This window comes from Fulmarus glacialis, unplaced genomic scaffold (assembly GCF_000690835.1).
Source record: "Fulmarus glacialis isolate BGI_N327 unplaced genomic scaffold, ASM69083v1 scaffold884, whole genome shotgun sequence".
Taxonomy (NCBI): Eukaryota; Metazoa; Chordata; class Aves; order Procellariiformes; family Procellariidae; genus Fulmarus; species Fulmarus glacialis.
The window spans coordinates 17157-39926 of record NW_009207189.1 but is presented as its reverse complement, the minus strand read 5'-3'; the positions used below and the strand labels follow the sequence as shown (position 1 = coordinate 39926).

General features: G+C 35.2%; 1 protein-coding gene across 1 annotated transcript in view; it reads left to right on the top strand.

The window, feature by feature from the left end:
• Positions 1–22770, top strand: part of LRBA (LPS-responsive vesicle trafficking, beach and anchor containing) — a gene marked incomplete at its 3' end in the record, with an annotated part of 85887 nt that overhangs the window by 47066 nt on the left and 16051 nt on the right. The window contains exons 5-21 of the mRNA XM_009575982.1: positions 2200–2321; positions 2426–2552; positions 3802–3921; positions 4226–4372; positions 5240–5437; positions 6111–6244; positions 7525–7633; positions 7742–7894; positions 8919–9087; positions 11070–11149; positions 12671–12733; positions 14569–14666; positions 17884–17976; positions 18797–18905; positions 19459–19540; positions 21223–21346; positions 21600–21792. Of these exons, the coding sequence (XP_009574277.1) occupies positions 2200–2321; positions 2426–2552; positions 3802–3921; positions 4226–4372; positions 5240–5437; positions 6111–6244; positions 7525–7633; positions 7742–7894; positions 8919–9087; positions 11070–11149; positions 12671–12733; positions 14569–14666; positions 17884–17976; positions 18797–18905; positions 19459–19540; positions 21223–21346; positions 21600–21792 (2121 nt within the window). The remainder of the gene's footprint in view (positions 1–2199; positions 2322–2425; positions 2553–3801; positions 3922–4225; positions 4373–5239; positions 5438–6110; positions 6245–7524; positions 7634–7741; positions 7895–8918; positions 9088–11069; positions 11150–12670; positions 12734–14568; positions 14667–17883; positions 17977–18796; positions 18906–19458; positions 19541–21222; positions 21347–21599; positions 21793–22770) is intronic.

The window sequence follows — 22770 nt, the reverse complement described above, 5'->3', positions numbered from 1 at the left end:
TGGCAGGTTGATGTCGCCTCCACCGTTAACCTCCATGGGCTGCAGGTGGACAGCCTGCCTCACCATGGTCTTCACTACAGGCTGCAGGGGAATCCCTGCTCTGGCCCCTGGAGCACCTCCACCTCCTCCCCCTCCTTCTTCACTGACCTTGGTGTCTGCATAGTTGTTTCTCTCACATATTCTCACTCCTCTCTTCCATCTGCTGTTGCGCAGCAGGTTTTTTCCCCCCCTTCTTTTAAATATGTTATCACAGAGGCACAGAGGCACTACCGCTGTTGCTGATTGGCTCGGCTTTGGCCAGCGGCGGGTCCATCTTCGAGCTAGCTCTATTGGACATGGGGGAAGCTTCTGGCATCTTCTCACAGAAGCCACCCCTATAGCCCCCCACTGCTACCAAAGCCTTGCCACGCAAACCCGATACAGCCTTACATCTAGAAGCCTTTGCTAGTGAAACCACAGAAAGTGTTGAGCTAGAAGTGGCCGTACTTGCACCATTTGTTAGTTCTTGTAATGATCAGATGATGTGAATAACATATATTGCTTATAAGAATTCTGTGAGAAAATGTGGATCCTAGACATGTATAAGTTGAATAATACTGAAAGAGGATTAAATTTAACAATGATTAGTCTTTTCGTAATTGTTCGGGTGACTGATTCATTTTTAAGTTCTGTGGTGTTCACTTGAAAAAGAATTTGAAACTAAATAGGAAGTTGGAAAACGCTGTGCAGAATCTTCTGTAGGAATTTAAGTATATCAACACTTTTGCTCCTAAAATCGTAGGATGAAATAGTATGTTCAAAATTTCATGCTTAATTCAGGATAAGATTTGAATAAGATTTATCAGATGACTCTTCGAGTTTTCTTCACATAAAGCCATTACCTTTCTGCCTCACTGGCTTGAGATTAAATTTCACCAACTTGATGACATAATGAATTTTTTTGGAATGAAAACTTGAGACTGAAAAATGCAGACTGCTAGAAAAAGTCTTATTATGTGCAGCAGAACTTGGAAATAGACATGTTTTTGTTACTTTTGGCTATTCATGTACTGTTTTTGTATTTAACTTCTGATAATAGCGTTGAATGCTTGAACCGTATGTGATATTGGGGTGCCTCAGTAACCTTAATGTGAATATTCTTATATATTTTAAAATTAAGAATTCTTAGAAATTAAGTATTTAATATAATTACTCCAAGATCCATTGTGAGTTAAACCAAATGATAGTGCTACCAGTTCCCAAAAGTTGGGCTCAAAGACATGCAGACTGATTAGTTAGCTGGTATAGAGAAGGATTTATAGCATTTTGTTTGGACAGGGATAGCTGAATGGAGCGTGGGAGCATAATAAGGAGTCTGGCGACACTCAAGTTCTTTGATGTTTTTTGTTCATTGGTATTGATCATCTGGACAGCATCTTTGATCAGAGGTTAAGGCAGTCTTAGTTGAAGTGTGTATTGCAAATCTGTGCAGCAAAACAGTGGAAAGTTAATAGTAATGTTGAAAAAACCCCCAACCATACAAAAAAACCCCACACAATAAAACCCGACTGTTTGAAATAAAGGGCCCTGCCACACAGTTTATAGCTTAAGAGCTTTTGAGCTAACATAAATACAGTGTTTGATATGAAGATTTTGGCTGGTGGGGATTGTATTACCTTTCTTTTAAGGAAGTTTATAAGTCTATATATTCTAACTGGAAGGCTACATAGGCAAGAGAGAAAAGAATCTGTTAAGTGAAATGTATGTGATTATCTTTTTGTGGCCAGCTTCTTTTCATAAGCAGTTATTCTTCTGAATACCAGCACTATGTGGAAATAAGTTTATAAATCTGATTATTCTGTCAGGTTACCACAAAATCAAGTCAACTTGAATTTGCATTTTGAGGAGTTTTTATGCTGTACGGCTTCCACTAAAGCATTTAATTTTTGAAGTGTAGGTTACTATTAATAATCTTCTTTGAGATATAAAGACCAGTTTTTAAATATTTAGATTAATTAGATATTTTAACAATGGAGTACAAAAAGCACAGAAGTTAGGCCAGATTTTTTTTGGTATAGAGAAACTGTACACATTTGTAGTGTACGCATTTGTAGTGTGTATCTGTATATCAGTATACATTTGTAGTGTATATCTTAAGCTGTATACTCTTACTATTGTGATATTGATCTTTCTACATGAATAACTTTTTGCTTTCTTTAGGCTATTGCCTTACCTCCTATAGCCAAGTGGCCATACCAGAATGGGTTTACTTTCCACACTTGGCTAAGAATGGATCCTGTAAATAATATCAATGTGGATAAGGATAAGCCTTACTTATATTGGTGAGAATTATGTAAAACTGTATTTCTAATGTTCAACTTCTATTAATTGTTCAATGGTTTCTACTTCCATCTGTGTATGTGCTGATTTTGTTCTAATTTGTTAGTTTTCGAACAAACAAAGGACTTGGTTATTCTGCTCACTTTGTTGGAGGCTGCTTGATTGTAACGTCTATAAAATCAAAGGGAAAAGGTTTCCAGCACTGTGTAAAATTTGATTTCAAGCCACAAAAGGTGAGTAAAAATAATAAAATCTTTCAACCAGGTTTCATGAATTTAAAAATGTAGCCTGGGGGGGGAGTGTCGTAGCTATTGATTAGGCTCGTTTTTCTGTGTAAGAACAGTTACACTAAAATGAGCAAAACAAATTTGTGTTCTGAATTCTTATTTCTTTTTAATTTTATGTATGAAATGTATAAGAAAGAGCTAGAAAATGCAGTTTACCAGAAGCTTTATGAATTTGTGAGACTTGTGTGAGTTCTCTGAGAACTCTTAGTACATATACACAGCTTGAAAGTTACAAGGCTTGTGATTTTTTCCTTCTCTGTTTATACTGTGTTTTCTCCCACCTCCAGACATTCTCTTCTCCTTTTCCTAAAGGGTTTTGCTAAGGCTCCCCTTTATGTCATTACTTACTCGATGTGGACAAATGCAGTATTATTTTAGGGAAGAATGATTACTAAGCCACATTTCATTTTCCTAATCAAGCTAGGACCATTAATAGGAGTTTGGTCTTCCTGCATGTGGGAGAACAACAGATTCGTTCTTGAAAGTGTGTTCTACTTTGTTCATTTAGGTTGACCAGAAAATAGTCTCCTTGCATTTGGTGCTTTATTCTGTGTATCTTTTTAAATGTAAGAATTAAAGTATGAGTTGATTTTTATTATTGATGTTCAAGGCTTGCGTGCCTATTAAGTAATATTATGCTGTGTTGAAAATGTTTCCTTTTTCAGTTAGATATTCTGTTGATGTTTCTGGAGCAACTGGTGTAAACATTTTGTGGGAGAACAGGCCTACTCAGGAATTTCTTTCAGTAATCCCTTGCTATAAATATGGATTCTGTTTGTGATAATTTGACATGCACAGCCTTTGAAAGTCTTTAGTCTAGAGCCATGCTTGCTCTTTAGAATGACAACATTTGTAGTAGTCCATCATGCTAAGAGTAACCCAACTTAAAACTTATTTACACAGTGGTTTCAGTGTAAATTTGGTTCAGCATTGCCATGAAGATTTTTTGAATTCTATGCCATAAATATTTTTTAAGCTTCTGTGTCTACTTTTTGTGGAAAAAATGGCATATTATCCTTTGACATAGCTATGCAAGAGAACTCACCAATGACTTAATCTTTTTGACTTAAAATAAATCTTTCAATCTTAATTTAATTCACATAAATAGTTGAATTTGTTCTACTATGCCCCAGTTTAATGCTTAAGCTACTTTAAGTGTCTATAGGATTGTCTCAATTGTTTTCTTATCGTTTAGTGGTATATGGTTACTATAGTGCACATCTACAACCGCTGGAAGAATAGTGAACTTCGATGTTACGTGAATGGGGAACTGGCATCTTATGGAGAAATAACATGGTTTGTCAACACCAGTGATGTAAGTAATCCCTGTATACTAATATCTGTAGTTGATCATCTTGATGGATTAATAGATATCCTTTGCCATTTTAGTAGTAAACCTCTCCCATTTTATGCACTTTTAAAAAATGCTGAAATAAAATTTTTGGTAGAGGAGTAGATTCTGCTTTTAAAGATCTCAGAACTTAAAATGTGTTTCTGCTGAGACCCTCAAATGCTTGTTTATGTAAAAATAATATTCCCTGATAATATGTATATTCTTTGCATAGTTTGTTTGTGTAGCATAGATTAAACCCTGTTACTGGGTTCTGTTTCATTTTCAGACGTTTGACAAATGTTTCCTGGGTTCTTCAGAAACAGCAGATGCCAATCGAGTGTTTTGTGGGCAAATGACGTCCGTTTACCTTTTTAGTGAGGCTCTCAATGCTGCTCAAATCTTTGCCATTTATCAGCTTGGTCTGGGATATAAGGTATCTTAGAATTGACTGTAAAGTTTCCAAAGTTTAATTCTGATAAGACTCTTTATGGTGGGTTTTAAGAATGTTGTGACACCTCTATGTTGTTCTAAAAATGTTCTTACTGTGTAATCTTTTTATTAAACTCTTCCATGTTTCTTCTATAAGCCTATGTATCGCCTCACAAACTACAAGTAAGCATTAATTCAATTATTTAATTTCTTATAAAAAATAAATCTGTGTTCCTGTTTACTTCTCAAAATTTCCGTGTTGGTGGTTGGGAGAAGGAGAACACCACTGTTCTCTCTGGCTAGGTTCACTTTTTCATTGAGGCTGAAAACTTTAGATCAAATAAGATGTATTTGTCTTAGAAATGTAGGTTTATAGTTGATTGTGCCAGTCAGTTTTTTTAATGTGTGAAGTTAGTGCTGAGGATTAGTTTTATTGCAGTGATTTATTATTTGTTTTGTCATAGCCTGAGGGGCACTAATTGAAGACTGTTATTCCCTAGCAGCTGTACAAACATACGCTAAAAAAGATGGTTCCTATTCTATCTACTCCTCAATTATTAGTTCCTTCTGAGTGAACATTGCTGACTGTCATTCTGTTTTCTAGCTAATGTGTTGCTTTTACATTACCCACCATTTTGGCAATGTCACTTTTCAGGGGTCAAAAAAAAAAATCTGCAGTTCTAACTCTGACTCAAAGTCAATTTTACAATGTTCTTATGAGATAAGAACTTCTTTCTGAAATATTGCTAGATCGAAGAAGCAATGTTTTAGTCATTTTTTGTCAATAGTTGTCTTCTGAACCGTATTCTCAATGTGTGTAATCTAATTTTTTTTTTCTTTTTTCCTTCCTTGACCCTGCTCCCCAATCTAGGGAACATTCAAATTCAAGGCAGAAAGTGATCTCTTCCTTGCTGAACATCACAAATTGTTATTATATGATGGCAAACTATCCAGTGCTATTGCTTTTATGTACAATCCAAGGGCTACAGATGCACAGCTGTGTCTAGAGTCATCCCCTAAGGATAACCCTTCTATTTTTGTTCATTCACCACATGCCCTCATGCTGCAGGTATTTCAACATTTTCATAGATTTGGAGGATACAAATTATTTCTGTTTGAAAATCTAAAAATCAAGTTTTTTAGGGATTTGGACAAGATAGGGAACTGCTGATAGGTTGGGTTTTTTGGGTTGTCCCTGCTGATACCTCCCCTGTTTCTTGAAGTAATGTGGCTGCACAAGAATCCTAAGAAAAAAGTTTATTTTATCGAAGTTACAACCTACAAAGTATCAGTATTACAAATACTGTGTTAGCTTTTCAGAAAAATCCTTCTTCCTCATTTCTGACATATGTTCACTCCCCTACAGTATCTCCTGTCCTTTGCCCTGTTGATATGATACCCTTTTCTTCCCTATGCTTTGAATGCCTTAATCTTTTAATTTGTCAGAAGCTTTTCATGTGTTCTGTTCTAGAGTTTCTCTATTACTAAAGACTTGTTTTAGAGTTTGCAAGCCACCTCCTGTATATTCATCTGTGGATCTATGCTGTAGACTCTATCTAAAGCAGTAGGTCATCCAGACTGGGCATTTAGTGTGGCTGTGGCAGCCAGTTTGTACTTCTTGCTGTTTCTTTTTATTTGGTAATAATACAATTTTTATATTGAAGAACTTTCAAACTATTTCTAACAAACCTTTTAACAGTTTCTGAAGGAGATTTCAATATGTCTTAATTCTTCTTTGTCAGGATGTGAAAGCAGTCTTAACGCATTCTATCCAAAGTGCCCTGCACTCCATTGGAGGCGTGCAGGTACTTTTCCCTCTCTTTGCACAGTTAGACTATAGGCAATATTCATCAGACCACATTGACACGACTGTTTGGTGAGTGCATGTACTTACTGTGTTCTGTTCTTTGTTTCTCTTTAAGTAAAGGAAATTACCTCTTGCTTTATTAAGTGGCATAGTGGTTTAAATTGTCTTGTGCAACAATGAATCATGTCTAACAACAAAAAGGTGGCCTTGTTACAGGCAGGACCTCAAAGTGAAGTGTTTTTTTGTACCAAATTTTCTATGAAAGTTCGTTCACACAGAATCAAAATGTTTACATATTTTCTATTTCACAATTTTTTTGTGTAACAATTACAGTCAATTCTCTTGAGCTTATTGCTGTCATGGAGAAAATCTGCTGGGGAAGGCTTCAAGAAAAACTCCAGGAAGGATGAATTTTTCAGCTACATGAAGTTATTCGTTGGAATTTTTTTTCAGACTTTTTGGAAGATACTGTTATTCAGTTTTACTGCCAGGCTTTTCCTCTGGTTTCAGCTCTGTTTCAACTCAGTCCAACTTCTGAACATCCAGGCACAGAAACTGGTGGAGCTCCTGAGTTAGAGTAGTATTAATAGCAAAGGGATTGCTTTTAAGAATCCTGGTGTGGTTTGCTCTATTTCATTGCAATTGTAGTTTCATGACTGTTTAAAGATGATCTACATCCATATTGTTGCTAAGAAGGGGTGGTAACAATGTTCCTTCAGCCCATTTGTACATTCCTGGGCCTCTCTTGAGCCGGCTCAGGCTTGGGCATCTATGTAATGAGTCAGGGATTTGATTCAGTTGCAAACTGGCCCAGCAATAGAGGGTTTTTCAGCTGGCTAAGGTCTTGATTCATAGGCACTAGTGCTGTGACACAAGGGGAAGGGCGTGAACATTCCTTCTGGCAGCAGCACAGAACTGAATTAGCTTGAACCAATAGTAAAGCTGTGTCTGGAAAAATATTTCCAATATCTGGTCATCTGAAAGCAGTAGGAAGTGGAATGGCATTTGTTACTGATCTTGCAGAAGTTTGTCAGTGAAATACGAAGCAGAGAGGAGTATACACTTAACTGTCGCCTTTCTGCAAGAATGTATTTTCAGAAAAATTTTGCTATTGCACAGTTATCTCAGAATCCAGAATTTCAAGTTAGAAATGCATTGATTAAAAGCAAGAAGTTAGAGCTTTCGAAATTTAGTCTGGCTTTTTGTTTTAAAAATTCTGATCTGAGCATTTATATAACATATTAAATGTATCTCTGGGCTGTGTGATAGAAATGTTAATTTGGAAATACTTTCTGTCTTGTTGTAACACTTTAAAACATTTTTCTTTATTAAAACATTATATTTTTCAGTTCTACTTTATTGGCTTTCATCATGGAGTTGTTGAAGAACTCCATTGCTATGCAAGAACAGATGCTTTCCTGTAAGGGCTTCCTTGTGATAGGATATAGCCTAGAAAAGGTAAAGCAAATATTTCTTGATGTCTTACATTAATATTGAATTTTTTTGAGAGAAATACTTTTGCTAGACTGTTGCAGGGCTCTTCCTTAAGCAGATCTTCTTTTACAGTCTTCCAAAGCCCATGTTACCCGAGCTGTACTAGAACTTTGCCTTGCCTTTTCGAAATACCTGAGCAACTTACACAATGGGGTGCCCTTGCTGAAGCAGCTGTGTGATCATGTTCTCCTTAATCCTGCAATATGGATTCATATCCCAGCACAGGTAAAATTGCTTATTCTTATGAATAAGGTATCTTATGATGTATCAATTTGGGAGTGTTGAGACTAAGCCTGGACTTCAAGAATTATAGGTCCTGGCTCCCCTGCAGAAATCATACATGTTTTCAGACTCTGCTTTTCTGCATGTAGCTGTCAAGTTTTGCAGACTCCCAGTGTTTTCAGGGAGTTTGGAAACCTGCAGTGTTCTGCAGAGCAGAGCTAGGAGTGACTTCTGGAGTCCCTGACCTAGTCAGTGTTGTAGATTGAGAAGGAATTTTGGATGGGTTGGTTAGCAAAAACCTGGCAATTTTTAAGAGAAATTATCCTGAGTGTCAGGTTTGAAGTCTTCATTTAAATTGACATATTCCCTGCAGAGTATTTTTGTTTTGGTGAATCTGTGTTCTCTGAGAGCAGACAGCTTGGATGGAAACTTTCCAGTTGGTTCTACTTGAAACCTTCTTACCAGATTTTTTGATCCCCTCCATAAGGGTTTGTTTTGCATTTCAAAAACTGAGACAGCACTAACACTGCTACTGTTGAAGTCATTGTAAAACATTTGTTTGCTACAGCTAAATTACATTATTAAGTTTTATTTAAGTGATATTTCTCAGAAGAAAAAGGGAAAGAAGATATGTAAATAATTAAGCCTATAATGAATACTTAAGCCTATAATAAAAATGCACCTTTCTTTAATACTTCCTGTGTGACCCTGTTCTGAACAGAGAGGTTGGACTAGATGATCTCCAGAGGTGCTTCCAATCTCAGCTATCTGTGATTGTGTGAAGACCATGCTTTCATGCTCCTGTAAGCGTGGACCAGCTTAAAAAAAAATCACAGCACTCTATAGTTTTAGAAATAAAATAAAATTTTTCATCAGTTTGCAAGGGTTTTAAGAGCTTTGTTACTGAGCTATGCAGAGAAAATTTATTTCTTTAAGACATTTTAATAGATGAAATTTAAGAATGCAGTTGTCTGATGTGCTGCAATTTTGCTGTAATGATTTTTGATTTCATGATTGGGTGTTGTAGGTTCAGCTGATCCTGTACACTTACCTGTCTACTGAGTTCATTGGCACTGTTAACATATATGGTGCAATCCGGCGGGTTGGGACAGTTCTTTTGGTCATGCATACCCTGAAGTATTATTACTGGGTAGCGAATCCTCAGGATCGCAGTGGTATAACTCCCAAGGGCATAGGTATGTATTCATTTCTTCTTTCACAAGCTGATATTTGTTTTTAAAAAATGTTGTATACAATGTATAGAATAGAACTGTAAATGTTCAGAAAGAATTCTATTTTAATGGGGTGGGTTCACTGTAACAGTTTGAGCAGTGTGCTTTTGTCCATAGGATATTCTTGAAAGCTTTTTTTCACAATCTAATGGAAACTTTCTTCAGAAGTCATATCCTCTGTCATCAAAGACCTAGTTCTCTCTACTAGATAGAACTGGTCAGAGAAATGGTAGGGTTTTGGAAGTGTAGAGCTGTGCCTGGGAATGTGGTCTCTTTATGGAGCTTGTTCAAGTACTGGACAGTCTTTAAGTGCTTGTAAAATCTATTGGTAATAGCAGTATTGCTGAAAACAGGCATACTGAGTCTATCTGACAGACATAGGGATCTGAACTTGTTGGAAAACTGCTTAATAAGCATGCTTAATCGAGACAGCGAACTCACGGCGAAAGAAGTAATGAGAAATTTAGAACACGTGTTTAGTACTTGTCATGGACACGGAACACAGAAGAAGAATACTGATCGTAAGAAAAAAGCAAAGGGAATAGCTGCTTGTCTAAGAAATCCAGTACTGTAAAAGGAACTCGGAGAAGTGCAATGTGCACCAGCATAACATAAATATGTGCAGATGGAACTGGCATAGATAAGGGAATTAATGCTATTTGGAAGTATGACTATGGCTCTTCTAATTGTTGTTCTGTGTTTTATGGGGTTGGGCACACAGCGTTGGCAAAGGGAGAATAATTTACATCTCTACTGTCTCCTGTAATGAAGAAAGGCTCTGAAATTTTGGAGAGAGAAGCAGGTGATGAAAGAGAGCTAGATATACTGGGAGTGAGTGCTCCTTAGTTGTGTCTGACTTCCTGCCACCAGCTTCTCAAAATGACCAACCCTTCCTTTTAGAGGTTGCAAAGGTTGTTTTGTAGTATTTTGCGTCCTGTAAGGAGCAAAGCACGTGTGTTTTTTCTCCTTTCCTTTTTAGTGAAGACATGGATTTACTTAATTAGTTTCTGAACTGATTTATTGAGCCTGAGGCAAGTGTGTGTGTAGGATAGTCTTACTAATACAGTTTAATGGCTTATTTTGACTAGACCGGTCTATATTGAAAATAACTGTTCTTAAACCAAATATGCTTGTCGGCCTATTCTGTATAAAACCAGACTCGTATGATCACTTACATTTGCTAGATGATTTGCTTTTTCCTGATGATTAAGATCATAAGAACTGTGAACCTATGAGCGAATGTAAAAACTATCCCTGGAAGTGTATTTGCAACGATTCATTTGCTTTCTTTATGAAAGCTTTTACTTGGTTTTGACATTTGGTTGCACCTGTTTTTTTAACCTTGCGTCTCCTGGGAACTAGTCGGTGTTTGAGTATTTAAAACATTTCAGTGAAAGTCTGCTTTACACAGGAATGGCCTCAGCAAGTCCTTTTGACTTTGAGTTAACAAATTAAGTCATGGCTTTCAAGGTAATCTTTATATATAGTGTTGTAAGATTGACTTTTGTTGTGTGTATAGCCAATGTGTAATAATGGCATGTAGTTCTTCCTTTGAGCTTCAGCAGAAGAACTTTAAAAACAATAGTAAACTGCAAAAATTTGAAATCTGGAAATTCTGACAGAAAGTTCTCATATCAGTCTTATTCCTTGCATGAAGTTGGTTCATAGACACTGCAAGGAAGTGCTAAAATCATGAAAAGAATTTAGAGGGGTTTAGAAAACTATATTTAATAAAAGCCTTAGAACCACACTGGTTGGGCATTTTACTAATAAACAGTGATAAAACGCATTACTATTTTGTAGTCTGAAGTGGAGGAAAGATAACTTTACTTAAAATGTGCCCTCTTCACTCAGAAAATGCCTTCTATTTTTCTTTATGTGAAAATACATACTATGCTAATAACAACTGTTAATTTCCATTTCATATATCTACTTTTCTTTTGTAGACGGGCCACGGCCTACTCAAAAAGAGATTTTATCTCTGCGAGCATTCCTGTTGATGTTCATTAAACAGCTAGTGATGAAGGTAGGATAACTTTAAATTATGATAGGATATCTAAGTTTCCTCTCATAAAGAAATGCTCTTTAATATAGCATTTTTTTTCTAAGCATGTTGAATTTTGTAAACAAGTAAGTAGATAGAAATACCATGTAAGGTGCATCTTTTTGTTGTGGCTCGTGCCACAGACAGCAGTGCTGAAGATGCATTTTTCTCGCTTTTAAGCTGTTTTTATCAAAAGTGGAACTGTTAAATCATTAACTTAGAAATGTTTATTACTGGGGAATTAAGTATTTGATTACTTTTTTTTTTGACAAGAACAATATCACCTGCATCAGAAGTGTTTAAAGAGCAACATTTGACATTATATGCTGTGGGACAGAGGAGAAGAAGAAAGACTCTATCAATAAGTTTCACAACTGTTTGTTAGACATTAGAGGAATATTGAAATTCAGCAGTTCTACTACTTGTAGACTCTTCTTAACCCTTTCCTATTGTAAGCTCTGATCTCTCTCTTCTTCTCTCCCTTCTGTCAACTGACTTTTCTGTGTTTGAATCTAGCTCCCTTTTCCCTTCTTCCTCTGCGTTGCTAAGGGACCAGTATGCTCTCTGTGCTGCTACCTTTAGCCCCAGCAGTATGGAGGAGTAACTACCAGAAAAGTTCTGCTCTTGACTCTTCTCTTTCTTAAAATTGGATGTTCTGCAATTGAAGTATCAGGGACAATTTAGCTATCAAACTCTAAAAGACTTCCATTAAGTGTTAGCTTCATTTTTATTTATTTTTTAAAAATTTGTGTGTCAGAGATTTATAACTTGGACAGTTTTGGATAGAGCTTCACAAGGACAGTAAAAAGCATGTCCATCATAAAAGGTTGATTCTTCTGCAGATTTTCTATTTGTACACAGTGGTGCAAAATCTTTTCGGGAAATGAGAGACTTACTTTAAAAAATAAAAGCCCTAGAAATGAAGAAGCCTGCTTTTCCCTTCCCTCATCCTGTTCTTAGAAACTGTTGGTTTTTATTTTATTTTCACCAAAAAGACCTCAAGGCATATTCCTGACATAGACACCATAAATGATTTAAATTTCTGCAAAGTTGATAACAACTGAAGATCAGATTCTGTAGTGGAAAATAAGAAGCAAACTCAGCTGTAGGCATAGCTAACAGGCCTATAATTAAACATCAAGGCCTACTTTTGAATCTTCTTTGCCACCTTAATTTAATTCTTCTATTAATAGGAAGCTCTCAGTTCAAATTATCTGTATCAATTAATGTGTTACTCTAACAATTTCATGTACTATATTACTATCTAGTTTATTTTTATGCCTGTATTGGAGTTGTCTTAAAGCATTTTTATAACCTTCAGTGCGTATTTTTTGGGCAGGGAAAAAGCTACCTTCCATCTATGAAGCTATTATAGTACCAAGTGAAAACAAATTTGTCTTGTGGGACTTGCTCTGTGTATAACCATTGCTTGTAATAATGCTCTTTTGGGAACAGTACTTTTGTGCTTGAAAGATGATAGTTAAAACCTGTTTGTTTTTAAAGGACTATGGAATAAAAGAAGATGAATTGCAGGCTATCCTCAATTATCTGCTCACTATACATGAGGTAATTTTTAGTTTGGGGGGTGTGTGGGAGAAGAGGAGTACTACTGCTGTTTGTGACCACCAAGTATTTGAATATTTTCAAATATTACCTTCTTTATGCCACAAGATGGCTCTGTAGAGGAAGTAGCAAACGTTGTCCAACTCTTTAATGTAGTGTGCTGAATTGCCAGTATTCTTGCAGTGATTTAAGCACTATGTTCAATGTTAGATTGAAGTTCATTAAGCCAGTAAGTCAAAATGGTTTCTTATGTTGTTCTGCAAACCGATTTACCAAGCAGAAAAACAGATGGTGAGACTGACTTTAAAAAAAAAAAAAGACAAAGCCTTGTTTTATGCTGCCTAAGTAATATTTTTTGTTTTGTTTTTCTCTCCTTTTTATTTTGCTTCTTAAATAAAGCAATAAAATTGAGAACATGCATTAAAAAATAAAGATGTATGTTAATGGCAAGTAAGAGAAGCATATAAACTTAATTGGGAGAAAATGTTGGTTACCACTGATACATCTGCATCTTCATATTTTAGCACCGGGAAAAGGCACTTTATGCCAGATGCAACATCAAAGACAAGGGAAATGGGGACATAAATCTAACTGATCTCATCTCTCTAAGGGTGCTTGAAATGGGTAAAATAAGGAATTAATTGAACTTCACTTCAAGCAGTATGGATTTTTTTTTTTATTTGTTTACACCTATATTTTCATTTTATTCTCTGTGCTGGTTACTAGTACTTGGTAGTACCATGGTCAAGCAATTTAAGTCATTCTACTTTATATGTACATGTAAAAAATAAGACTCTTGGTAACATGTAAGAGTAAACCAAAATGGCAGAAGCTTTATATAGCCTTCAGATGAGGAGATGATATTTTAACTATCTTAGCAGTTTGCATGGTCAAGTGTAAAAGATCCATGAGTGCTGAATCCCACAGAATTAGGTATCTAGTTGTAAATTCAGAAAAATATCAACAAAAAAAGTAAAATTCAGCCTTCTCATAGGGCTCATTCATCAGTGATAGCATCTGTAATGTAAGCTAATAATATCATCAGGTGAACACAGTTGTTCACGGGGTGTAAAACTGGTTTTCTAATGGAGAAAGAATCAGAATATTTGTTCAAAAATGTTGGAAAGTTTGTTTTTGGTTTGTTGTTGTTGTTTTGGGGTTGTTTGTTTTTGTTTTCTTTTGTTGTTGTTGTTTTTTTTAAATCTTTCATTTTAATACCACAAAGAATGGGGAAAAAAGACAGTTGCATTTTGCTACTTTGTAGGTTATTTTTAGTTGTAATTAACTTAGAACAAATTAATAAACTGTAGTGTAGAGTGCTTTAGACTAATAGTATGGAAAACTTTACTGAGCAGCTTGAATTACCCATTTTAAATGTCGTCTGTGGCAGGTGGTGGTATTTTTTTGTTTGCTGGGGTGGACATTTGTTAGTAGAGATTTTGCATTAAACGCTACCCTGTGCCCCAGAAAATGTGCAGCAGTTTATTTCTAGCTCCTGTGCAGTAAAAGAAGGGGGAAATATACATGCAAACAGATGAGCATGTGTGTGGCAGGAAATAGCATAGTCCAATAGTCCATTCCCTGTCAAAGGCTTACATCCCAGGCACAGATGTATCACTTTTCACTCTAAAAAATAAAGTGGTTTTTTTGGGTTATATTTTCTTCTGCACTTGCCTTCCAGATCTATAGCTCTTTTGATCCTGGCCTAATTGTTTTGGTCCTTGGTTTACTATTACTCTCCAGATCATTTTGAAATGTTTTGTAGTGGTTCTTTTAACCAAAACAATGTTCTAGCTTACATGCATTTTTAATTCAAATTTGTAACTTTTATTCAACAGGATGACAATCTAATGGATGTCTTGCAGTTGCTTGTTGCTCTGATGTCAGAGCATCCCAGTTCTATGATCCCTGCTTTTGATCAGAGGAATGGATTACAGTAAGTTTGAATTTTCTAAGTGGGCAAAAGGAAATAGTATTTTGACCATACTGTTACTTGCTAGAATTCCCATGAAATCTGAAAGGTCCTCATCAGTGTATGTGTTGCAATCTTGGACTCCTCATCTTGGGAGATTTTTGTGTCCAGGTGTTCTTTTGACATGAGGTGATGTTGGATTTATTATCAATGGGGTCTTTTTTTTTTTTTTAATGTTTCCAAGCCGTCAGTCACGCTTAAACAGGTAGTGATCAATTTGAGTTCGTCTATACATTGACGTTAAGTCTTCATCAACTAGCGCTTAGTCTTTAGCCTCTCATTCTTACATATGTTTTAGAACTGAAAGTGGGCTGACAAAAATTGGTTCAGATTTCTTCTGACCTTTGTTAGCTTTCTTTCCTTTTTTTTAAAGTGTAAAACATTATGGGACTTTTGCAGAAGAAACCTTTTATTTGTTTAAATTTAGCACTTTGTGATATGGATTGTTCACGATCTCTTTTTCCCAACAAACAGAAAAATATTGTTTAACACTATTGTGAGAGAAAAGGAGGGAAAGTAGCAAATTCTACTAACAGTAAAAGCAGATCTTCTAGAAAAAGACTAAGTTATGACTCGGATTTTGTGTTGTGGCTCTCAGAGGATGGTCACGTTATTGAACTTTTCTAATTTCAAATGAACCTGCCTGGACATAGTGGGGGGAAAAATTGGAACAGGGAAACAAATGTAAAAACTATTCCTAGAAGGGTATGTGGAGTAGTAATTCTCTCGCTGTGTAAAGGCAGAGTCTCATTTCATACATTTTGTTGCACCTATTGGTTAACCCCTATTTATACATATATTTTTTTCAGTTGCCCTTTCTCAAGAGACAACATTCAGGCACGTTCATAATTGTTTTCTCCCCTTTTAGTGCTAGGCTGATTTTTTTTTTTTTTTTTTTTTACCCATTTTCTTCAGCTTTGATTTCATTTGTATGGTAATGTATTATGCTATGGGAAACTAATAAAAAACTCTAAATAATAAAGTATTTGAATGTCACGTTGGGTCTCCAATGCAATATGTTTGTTTTTATTTAACAACTGGCAGTAGACATTTTCATTTTTATTAACTAGTATATGGGCAAGTCAGAATGAATAGCGAGTCCACAGTGAGAAATCACTTTGTTTTCCTGTCTCATTTGTTACACTCCTTGCTCCTGTATTGTCTCCAGTCACTTAGCGGGTTGTTTGTATGCTTATTGATACATCTACTTTTTGCAATTAAAACACTATATTCTTCAAATTTAAAAATAATTTTACAAAGCTTTATAAATATTTGGAGTTTTATAATAATTACAATTTTTAAAGTAGCTAATCTACTGAAGAAATAATAAGTGTAAGGAAATATTTTTTTCCTAAGCAATTAGGTAACCCTCATACTGTTCTGTTAAGACAAGCAGGGAAATGGAATATATTGCTTGAAAGAATATTGTATCATGGGCTTGCTCATTTGTTTGATTCTGTAGTTGCTATGGCTGCAGCTTTCTCCAGGATAAGTTATTCGTTATAGATAACTGTTTTTTAATCACTCCTGGGTTTTCACTTAAATTCTAGTATAGAACTAGATTTTTTGTGTCTTAGTTTAGGTGTCCTGGGTAATATTTTTAGGTATGTAAAAGTGAAGGAATATATAACTAGTGACGAGTGCTCAGTTATGTATAGATAAGGCCTAAAAACTTGAATAAGTCCTTTAAACTCTTTACAACTGGCTGATCTAAAATGCAGTATTGTAACATGGGATATTTTTGTAAAGACTCAAGAATCATTGAAATTATATTTCCTCCCCCAATAAAGTGATACAGATTTCCTCAAAAATTTATTCAGAAAATATTCATAGCAAAGGCTGAGTACTGTGCCTTCTGTTCCAATATAATTTCATGGAGCATTAGGAAATTAATCTTTTCTTTTTTTCAGAGAGAGCTTAGTAGTCCGTGTAGGTATAAGCTAAATCGTATTTCACAAACTCAAAGATCTGTCCAATACCATGAACTGTAGCCTAACTAAAATCAGATAGTGACATGGTCATAAGCACTTTACTGTCTAAAAAGTAAGCAATGAATGAAATTAGATGTAACTGATAAATACATTTAGATGTCTTATGTTGTTATGGGAGATTTACAAGGATCAAAAACTTGCATTTGTTATTCTTCACATTGACAGAAGGCCAATATTAGAATTTTTCACTGTGTAAATAAACTTCATTAAATAAAAGATTAAGCTTTAATGTACTGCAAATAAATGTTTGAGAAGTTAAGATTAAATATTAGTCTGATTTCTTTTTATTCTGGGAGTGGAAGGCATAGATACACATGATGAGATCTGTGCAGTATTACAGATTGAATTGGTAATGTTTTTTTAAATTTTTATTTATATTTAAGGTTATTTAAGGGTATTTATTTTAGGTTGTTTAAGGTTATTTAAGGTTATTTATTTTTATTTGTATTTAAGGTTACTGGACACTTCCCACTGTAAGACACTACTTCCAATTGTTTATTAATTTACCAGATTTTCATCAGTTACATTGACACTTTTGTTGCTGTGTTTGTTAACACTCTCATTTTCTTTCTTGGGAAAACTTCAGCGAGAACTGTTCAGCTAGTTAAGTCTAGTACTTTGCTATAGACATGCCCCTCGCTCCCTTCAGCTTTTCTTAAACCTTCTTAGTGGAGAATCATAAGTGGGTGTAGAGCATAAGGAGATGAAGAGCAGAAACCGATATAGGTGAAAGGAGAAGAATGCCTCCTGACTTGGTGTCTTCCTCTATCCCTCCTAACAGACCAAAAGCATGCGCAGATGTCAAATATTAGTGCTAGTAATAAATCCCCCTCCATACATGGCCATTCCTATCCCGCCACATTTATACTAAAACAATTGCTTGCTTAGTTTTCTGAATAGAATATGAGATTAAGACAGTTCTCAATATAGGGATTGCAGCAGCCTTTCACAGCATGTTTTATGTATTGGTATTGGGAAGATACTTTGATTAAAAATGTCTAAATGTAATTATAAAATGTGAAATCACAAACTATTGTGCCGTTAACAGAAACGTTAGTCTTATTAATAGTCATTCTTTTAAATTAGGCTCAGATACAAATTTATTTGCAATCTACTGTGGTTAATTTGTCATTCCAAAAATTGCTGTGTATTTCAACTCTTTTAGGAAGCCTTATGTTTTCTCCATTTAGGGTTGTCTACAAGCTTTTAGCATCACAAAGTGAAGGCATCAGGGTGCAGGCTCTAAAAGTGATGGGATATTTCTTAAAGCATCTCGCTCCAAAGTAAGTACTGGTTTAGGTCTTAAAACAAACTCCCCCAAAAAAGAAGGAAAAAAGGTAGGCTGTGATGCATGCAGGCCATATATTATTTAGTGTATATATTATTTCGTGTGTATATATACACACGTTTGTATGTAAAGTAAAAAAAGCTATATTGGAGGTTAATCGCTAAATATCCTCCACTGAATAGGAGCTACTGTTCTTCAAGTACCCTTCAATTTGCTTGTCACTAGTATATTTCTAATGTGGTGGAATTTCTTTGATTGGCAACTAGTGTCCAAGCATTATCACTTCCTTACCAAGTTCATTTAATACTTACTTGCAGTATGGCTGCCTGCTTTTTAAAGTGGTCTTTTTCCATAATTCCACTGAAATGGGTAGCAAGAATTAGATTGAACCCCGTGTTACTTACTGAGAACTAGATTTAATGCGTCTCAAGTTGAGTACAATAATAGATAACTATTGAGATCGCTGTCCATGGTTGTATTTTTGAGTGAAATGAGGACAAAGATGCCCTTTCCTTAGTGTTTATCAAGAAATCCCTAAGGGGGTGTTTCAGCTTTTTGGGCCCATGGGTGAGTGGACCGCATTTATGGAAGAAAGTTAAGCTGTCTTCTGTCTGTCTTCAGGGAATGACTTGTCCTTTCAGAATTTGAATCCTTGCCCTTTTCCTTGACCAAAAGTGAAAGACTTAAGGAACAAAAAGAAAAAGATGTTTCCAGTGATTTCATATTTCTTAAGGCACACTTTTTAAACTTTTGGTTTTTTCCCCCTAAAGCAAGTTGAATACATAAGTTTATTTTATCTTTCTGTACTGTTTTAGGAGAAAAGCTGAAGTCATGCTTGGACATGGATTGTTCTCTTTGTTGGCTGAAAGGCTGATGCTTCAGACAAGCTTAATCACCATGACCACATACAATGTCCTATTTGAGGTAGTAATATACTGTAGTTAGGATCCAATCTTCCTAATTACTTGTAAGACATTGTTAGAAAATTGCTTACATATTTGTGCTGATATGTTCCAGATGACATTAAACCTTAGTGTGATGCAGCTGAGTGCTGCTTCCCCCCCCTGCCAAAGCTCACTACTTGAGATTCCCCCCTCCCTTAACTTGGTTATGCTCATTATGAACAATTCTAGATAATGAGTAACCCGAATGTCTCAAGCAGACACTCATATATATGTGGAATTTTATTATAGCAATGATCTTGCCTTATGATGATTGTTTTGGTTAGATTCAGGTTTCTCTTCCAGTGTATTTAAAATAACAGTGTTCACTTAAGAGAAAGCAAAAAAAATAGTTTAGAGTAAAATTTTAGGAACAGGATGAAATAAAGTATCAAGAAAGAGAACAAGTGGGTTTTTTGGATAATTTTTAGAATCATTGTGAAATAACGATAGTGCTGTATGAAGGATGTATCCAGCTATTTTTTGGTAAGCTGTCTTAATGAACGTTGATACGGCATCTTCTTCTTTCTTGCTAGATTCTGACTGAACAGATTTGCACTCAAGTGATACATAAACAACATCCTGACCCAGATTCAACAGTGAAGATACAAAATCCTCGTAAGAATGATACACATTTCTAAGTGCTGTCATAAGAAAAGTCTGCTCTAAAAAAAAAAAAAGAGAAAGCTTATTAATTACATCCACCAGTCTTAATTCTGATCTCGGTTTTACATAGTCTTTCATACAAATATGCGTTTAGTTGGAGTTATTTAGGAAGTATGTCTCTCTAGCTTTTTGAAAGACGTTTTATGTGTCTAAATGTGTATGTAGTTCATAACTCACCCTTTTTGGCTGTGCAGTCCTGCTACGAAATGGTTTTTCAAGACTTGCACGCACAGGATACTTTGATTTAATACATGTTAAGGTTCCAGCAAAATTCTGATTGCATTATTTAGTGATGTCAGACTAAATTACCTGAAATATGGAAACAGCCTTCATCTTAAATTACATTCAGTACAACAACGCTAGATGGAAAGTAGGAGAAATGTTTCTGCTCACTGTTTTGGTTAGCTTACTTTATGGGAAATATCTTGATATGAAACTTCAGATGTCTTTTGAACTAAGAGAAAATACTGATCTCCTTTCCTGAATTATATGCATTACTAATGTGCTCTGTATATAATACAATGGACTTATGATAGCTTTGGGAGTTCATTTTTTCTGGAGAAATAATAGATTTTTCACTTTCGTAGCTGCTTTGTCATTAAATGTAGGTCATAGTTGTGGGTTTGCTTCATGTGGAAAGTGGGGGAAGAGAAAGGAAAGCAAAGCAGATACAGAGGAAAGAAATCTGGTTGCAGTATGTCATTTGCCTTCTGGTAAATCTGTATGAAGCAAGAAATGTGAGGAGATTTCTGTTACTTTCTCTGAAGATTTTTGAAGTTGGCAGTCACTGCTGTGGTTAATACAGATTATTTGTAGTGTGAGGTATGAGTCTGGAATTATCTAGGTCTAGTAGGAAGAGTGACTTCTAGAGTACCTTTTTAAGATCAGTGCTAATATTATCAAATAAGGAATTTCTCTTTTTAAAGAAATTGTAGAAGGTGAACTGAAACTATCACAGTGACCGTGTTCAAATTGCACCCTAATTTATTTACAAAGTTAACTTTTTTTTAAGTAACAAGAACAGTGACTGCCCCACTGGTTCAAAAAGTGGAATGTACCCACAATTTCGACTGTCTCCTAAAAATACAGAAAACATTATGCTCATAAGAGATGAAATTTTATATCAGGAAGGTTTTGTCCCCTTTCTCAAACTTTTTTTTAATAACAGAAATTGTTAAATATAATCAGAAGTTGTTCATATTCTTCGAAAATTCAGTATTAAGGTGGAGCAAATGGATTTTTCTCATATATTGATTTATAACGGATGCATTGTATTATGTGAACTTCCTTAGAAAAAGCTTCTGATGGATTCTGATAGCTTGTCGTTTGTCATGCAGTAACATTTGTGTTGCTTAAACCTAATAATTAAAAAAAAATTTCAGAGTAATTTAACTTGGATTCCATTTTCTTCAGCTGTATAGGCCTGCAAATCCCCCTGATGGTGACCAGGTTTGAGAAGTTTTGGAAGAAGGGATTTGTATTAGTTAAACCTACTCAAATAAAGATGTGCTTTTTCTCAGTATAAAACTTCTTTATGTAGCATCACTTTTCTTGTGCAAACAATATTGGAAGATGTCCTGTATTTTATGCTGTGCTTAGTACTAATATTTTGTTGTTTGTGAACTGTTTTACAGAGATTTTGAAGGTTATTGCAATCCTGGTACGTAATTCTCCACAGTGTCCAGAAACTCTGGAGGTTCGGCGAGCCTTTCTCTCAGATATGATTAAACTTTTTAATAACAGCAGAGAAAATAGGAGGTAAGATAGCTTGCTATATGCACATGTATACGAAGTAAGTAACAAGGTCTCCTAGTAAATTAGAGATCTCATTAAGGAGATATAGCTTCATTGCTGTTCAGCAAATTCTGTACTCTACTATAGTCTTCAATATGTAAAATTAGAGAAGCTTGCACATAGCAATTGTTTTAAACATGTTGAATTCCTGACTTAGGTGATGTATATTTCTAAGATATATTTTGAAATTTGATTAAATAGCATGTGTGTTTTGCAGGAGTTTGTTGCAGTGCTCCGTCTGGCAGGAGTGGATGCTTTCCCTTTGCTGTTTTAATCCGAAGACTTCTGAGGAACAGAAGATAACTGAAATGGTGTATACCATATTTCGAATTTTGCTCTACCATGCAATCAAATATGAGTGGGGTGGCTGGCGTGTTTGGGTGGATACACTGTCGATCACACATTCAAAGGTGAGTGTTTGAAATAGTTGGGAAATTTTGTTACGCTGTGTAATTAGATTTAGAGCCTTAAAGTGCTGTATCATACAGTGAGATAGTCTTGAAATGAAGGTCAGTAGTTAAATAAGCCCAGTGTTTATACCTGTTACTGGGCATAACTTTCAAATATTTGACAATTAAATGTTAACTTTGCTGTTTGAACACAAATCTTTTTGGTTTTGCTCAAATTGTGATAGTATTAGTTTATACTGAAAATGGCACATATTTTCAAAAATGAGATAATCAAATTTCAGGAGCATTTCTGAAAAATTTTAATGCTGGTTTTGGTTTTTAATAATGGCATGAACACAAGGTGGCGCACCATATCTATTCATAAACAAAAATGCCCTTTAGTAACATCAAAAGGCTGTAAAACAAACCAGTAAAAAGCTAAGAAATCAAAGTTAAGACAGATGCTTCAGCTGTTAAGCTGTCATGGAATACAGGGTGAGAATGCAAATCCTTGCAGTATGAATGAGACTATTACCGTTCATTATTCTTCTGTCTGATTTTTTGTTGTTGTTACAACCAGAATTATGTCATAAAAGTTACTAGTGGATCTTCGAACAAGACACGGTAGTATAAAAGATAACTGCCCTGCCTTATTCTGAACAAAAGAGTGAGGCCAGTGTAGGCCTCATAATTGTTTTGGTTTATCAGAAGTATTTACTTAAAATTAATTAAATTATAAATAATAATTTTCTAAATGTGTGCAACTTAAACATGTGAAAAGGACATCTGTGAATCCTAAAGATCACTTCATGATTCTAAGGAATTGTTAGCATTTCTGAGGTCCTTGATTTTGTGTTAATTTTTTCTCAAAAAAGTCAGTCTCTGCAGACAGCAAGAATACTGTTATTTTGCAACTCTGTTTATTTATCGCATTCATAGCTCAATGGTGGATTATTGGGCTATGGAGAGACAAATGTAGAAATCTATATAATAAAAGTG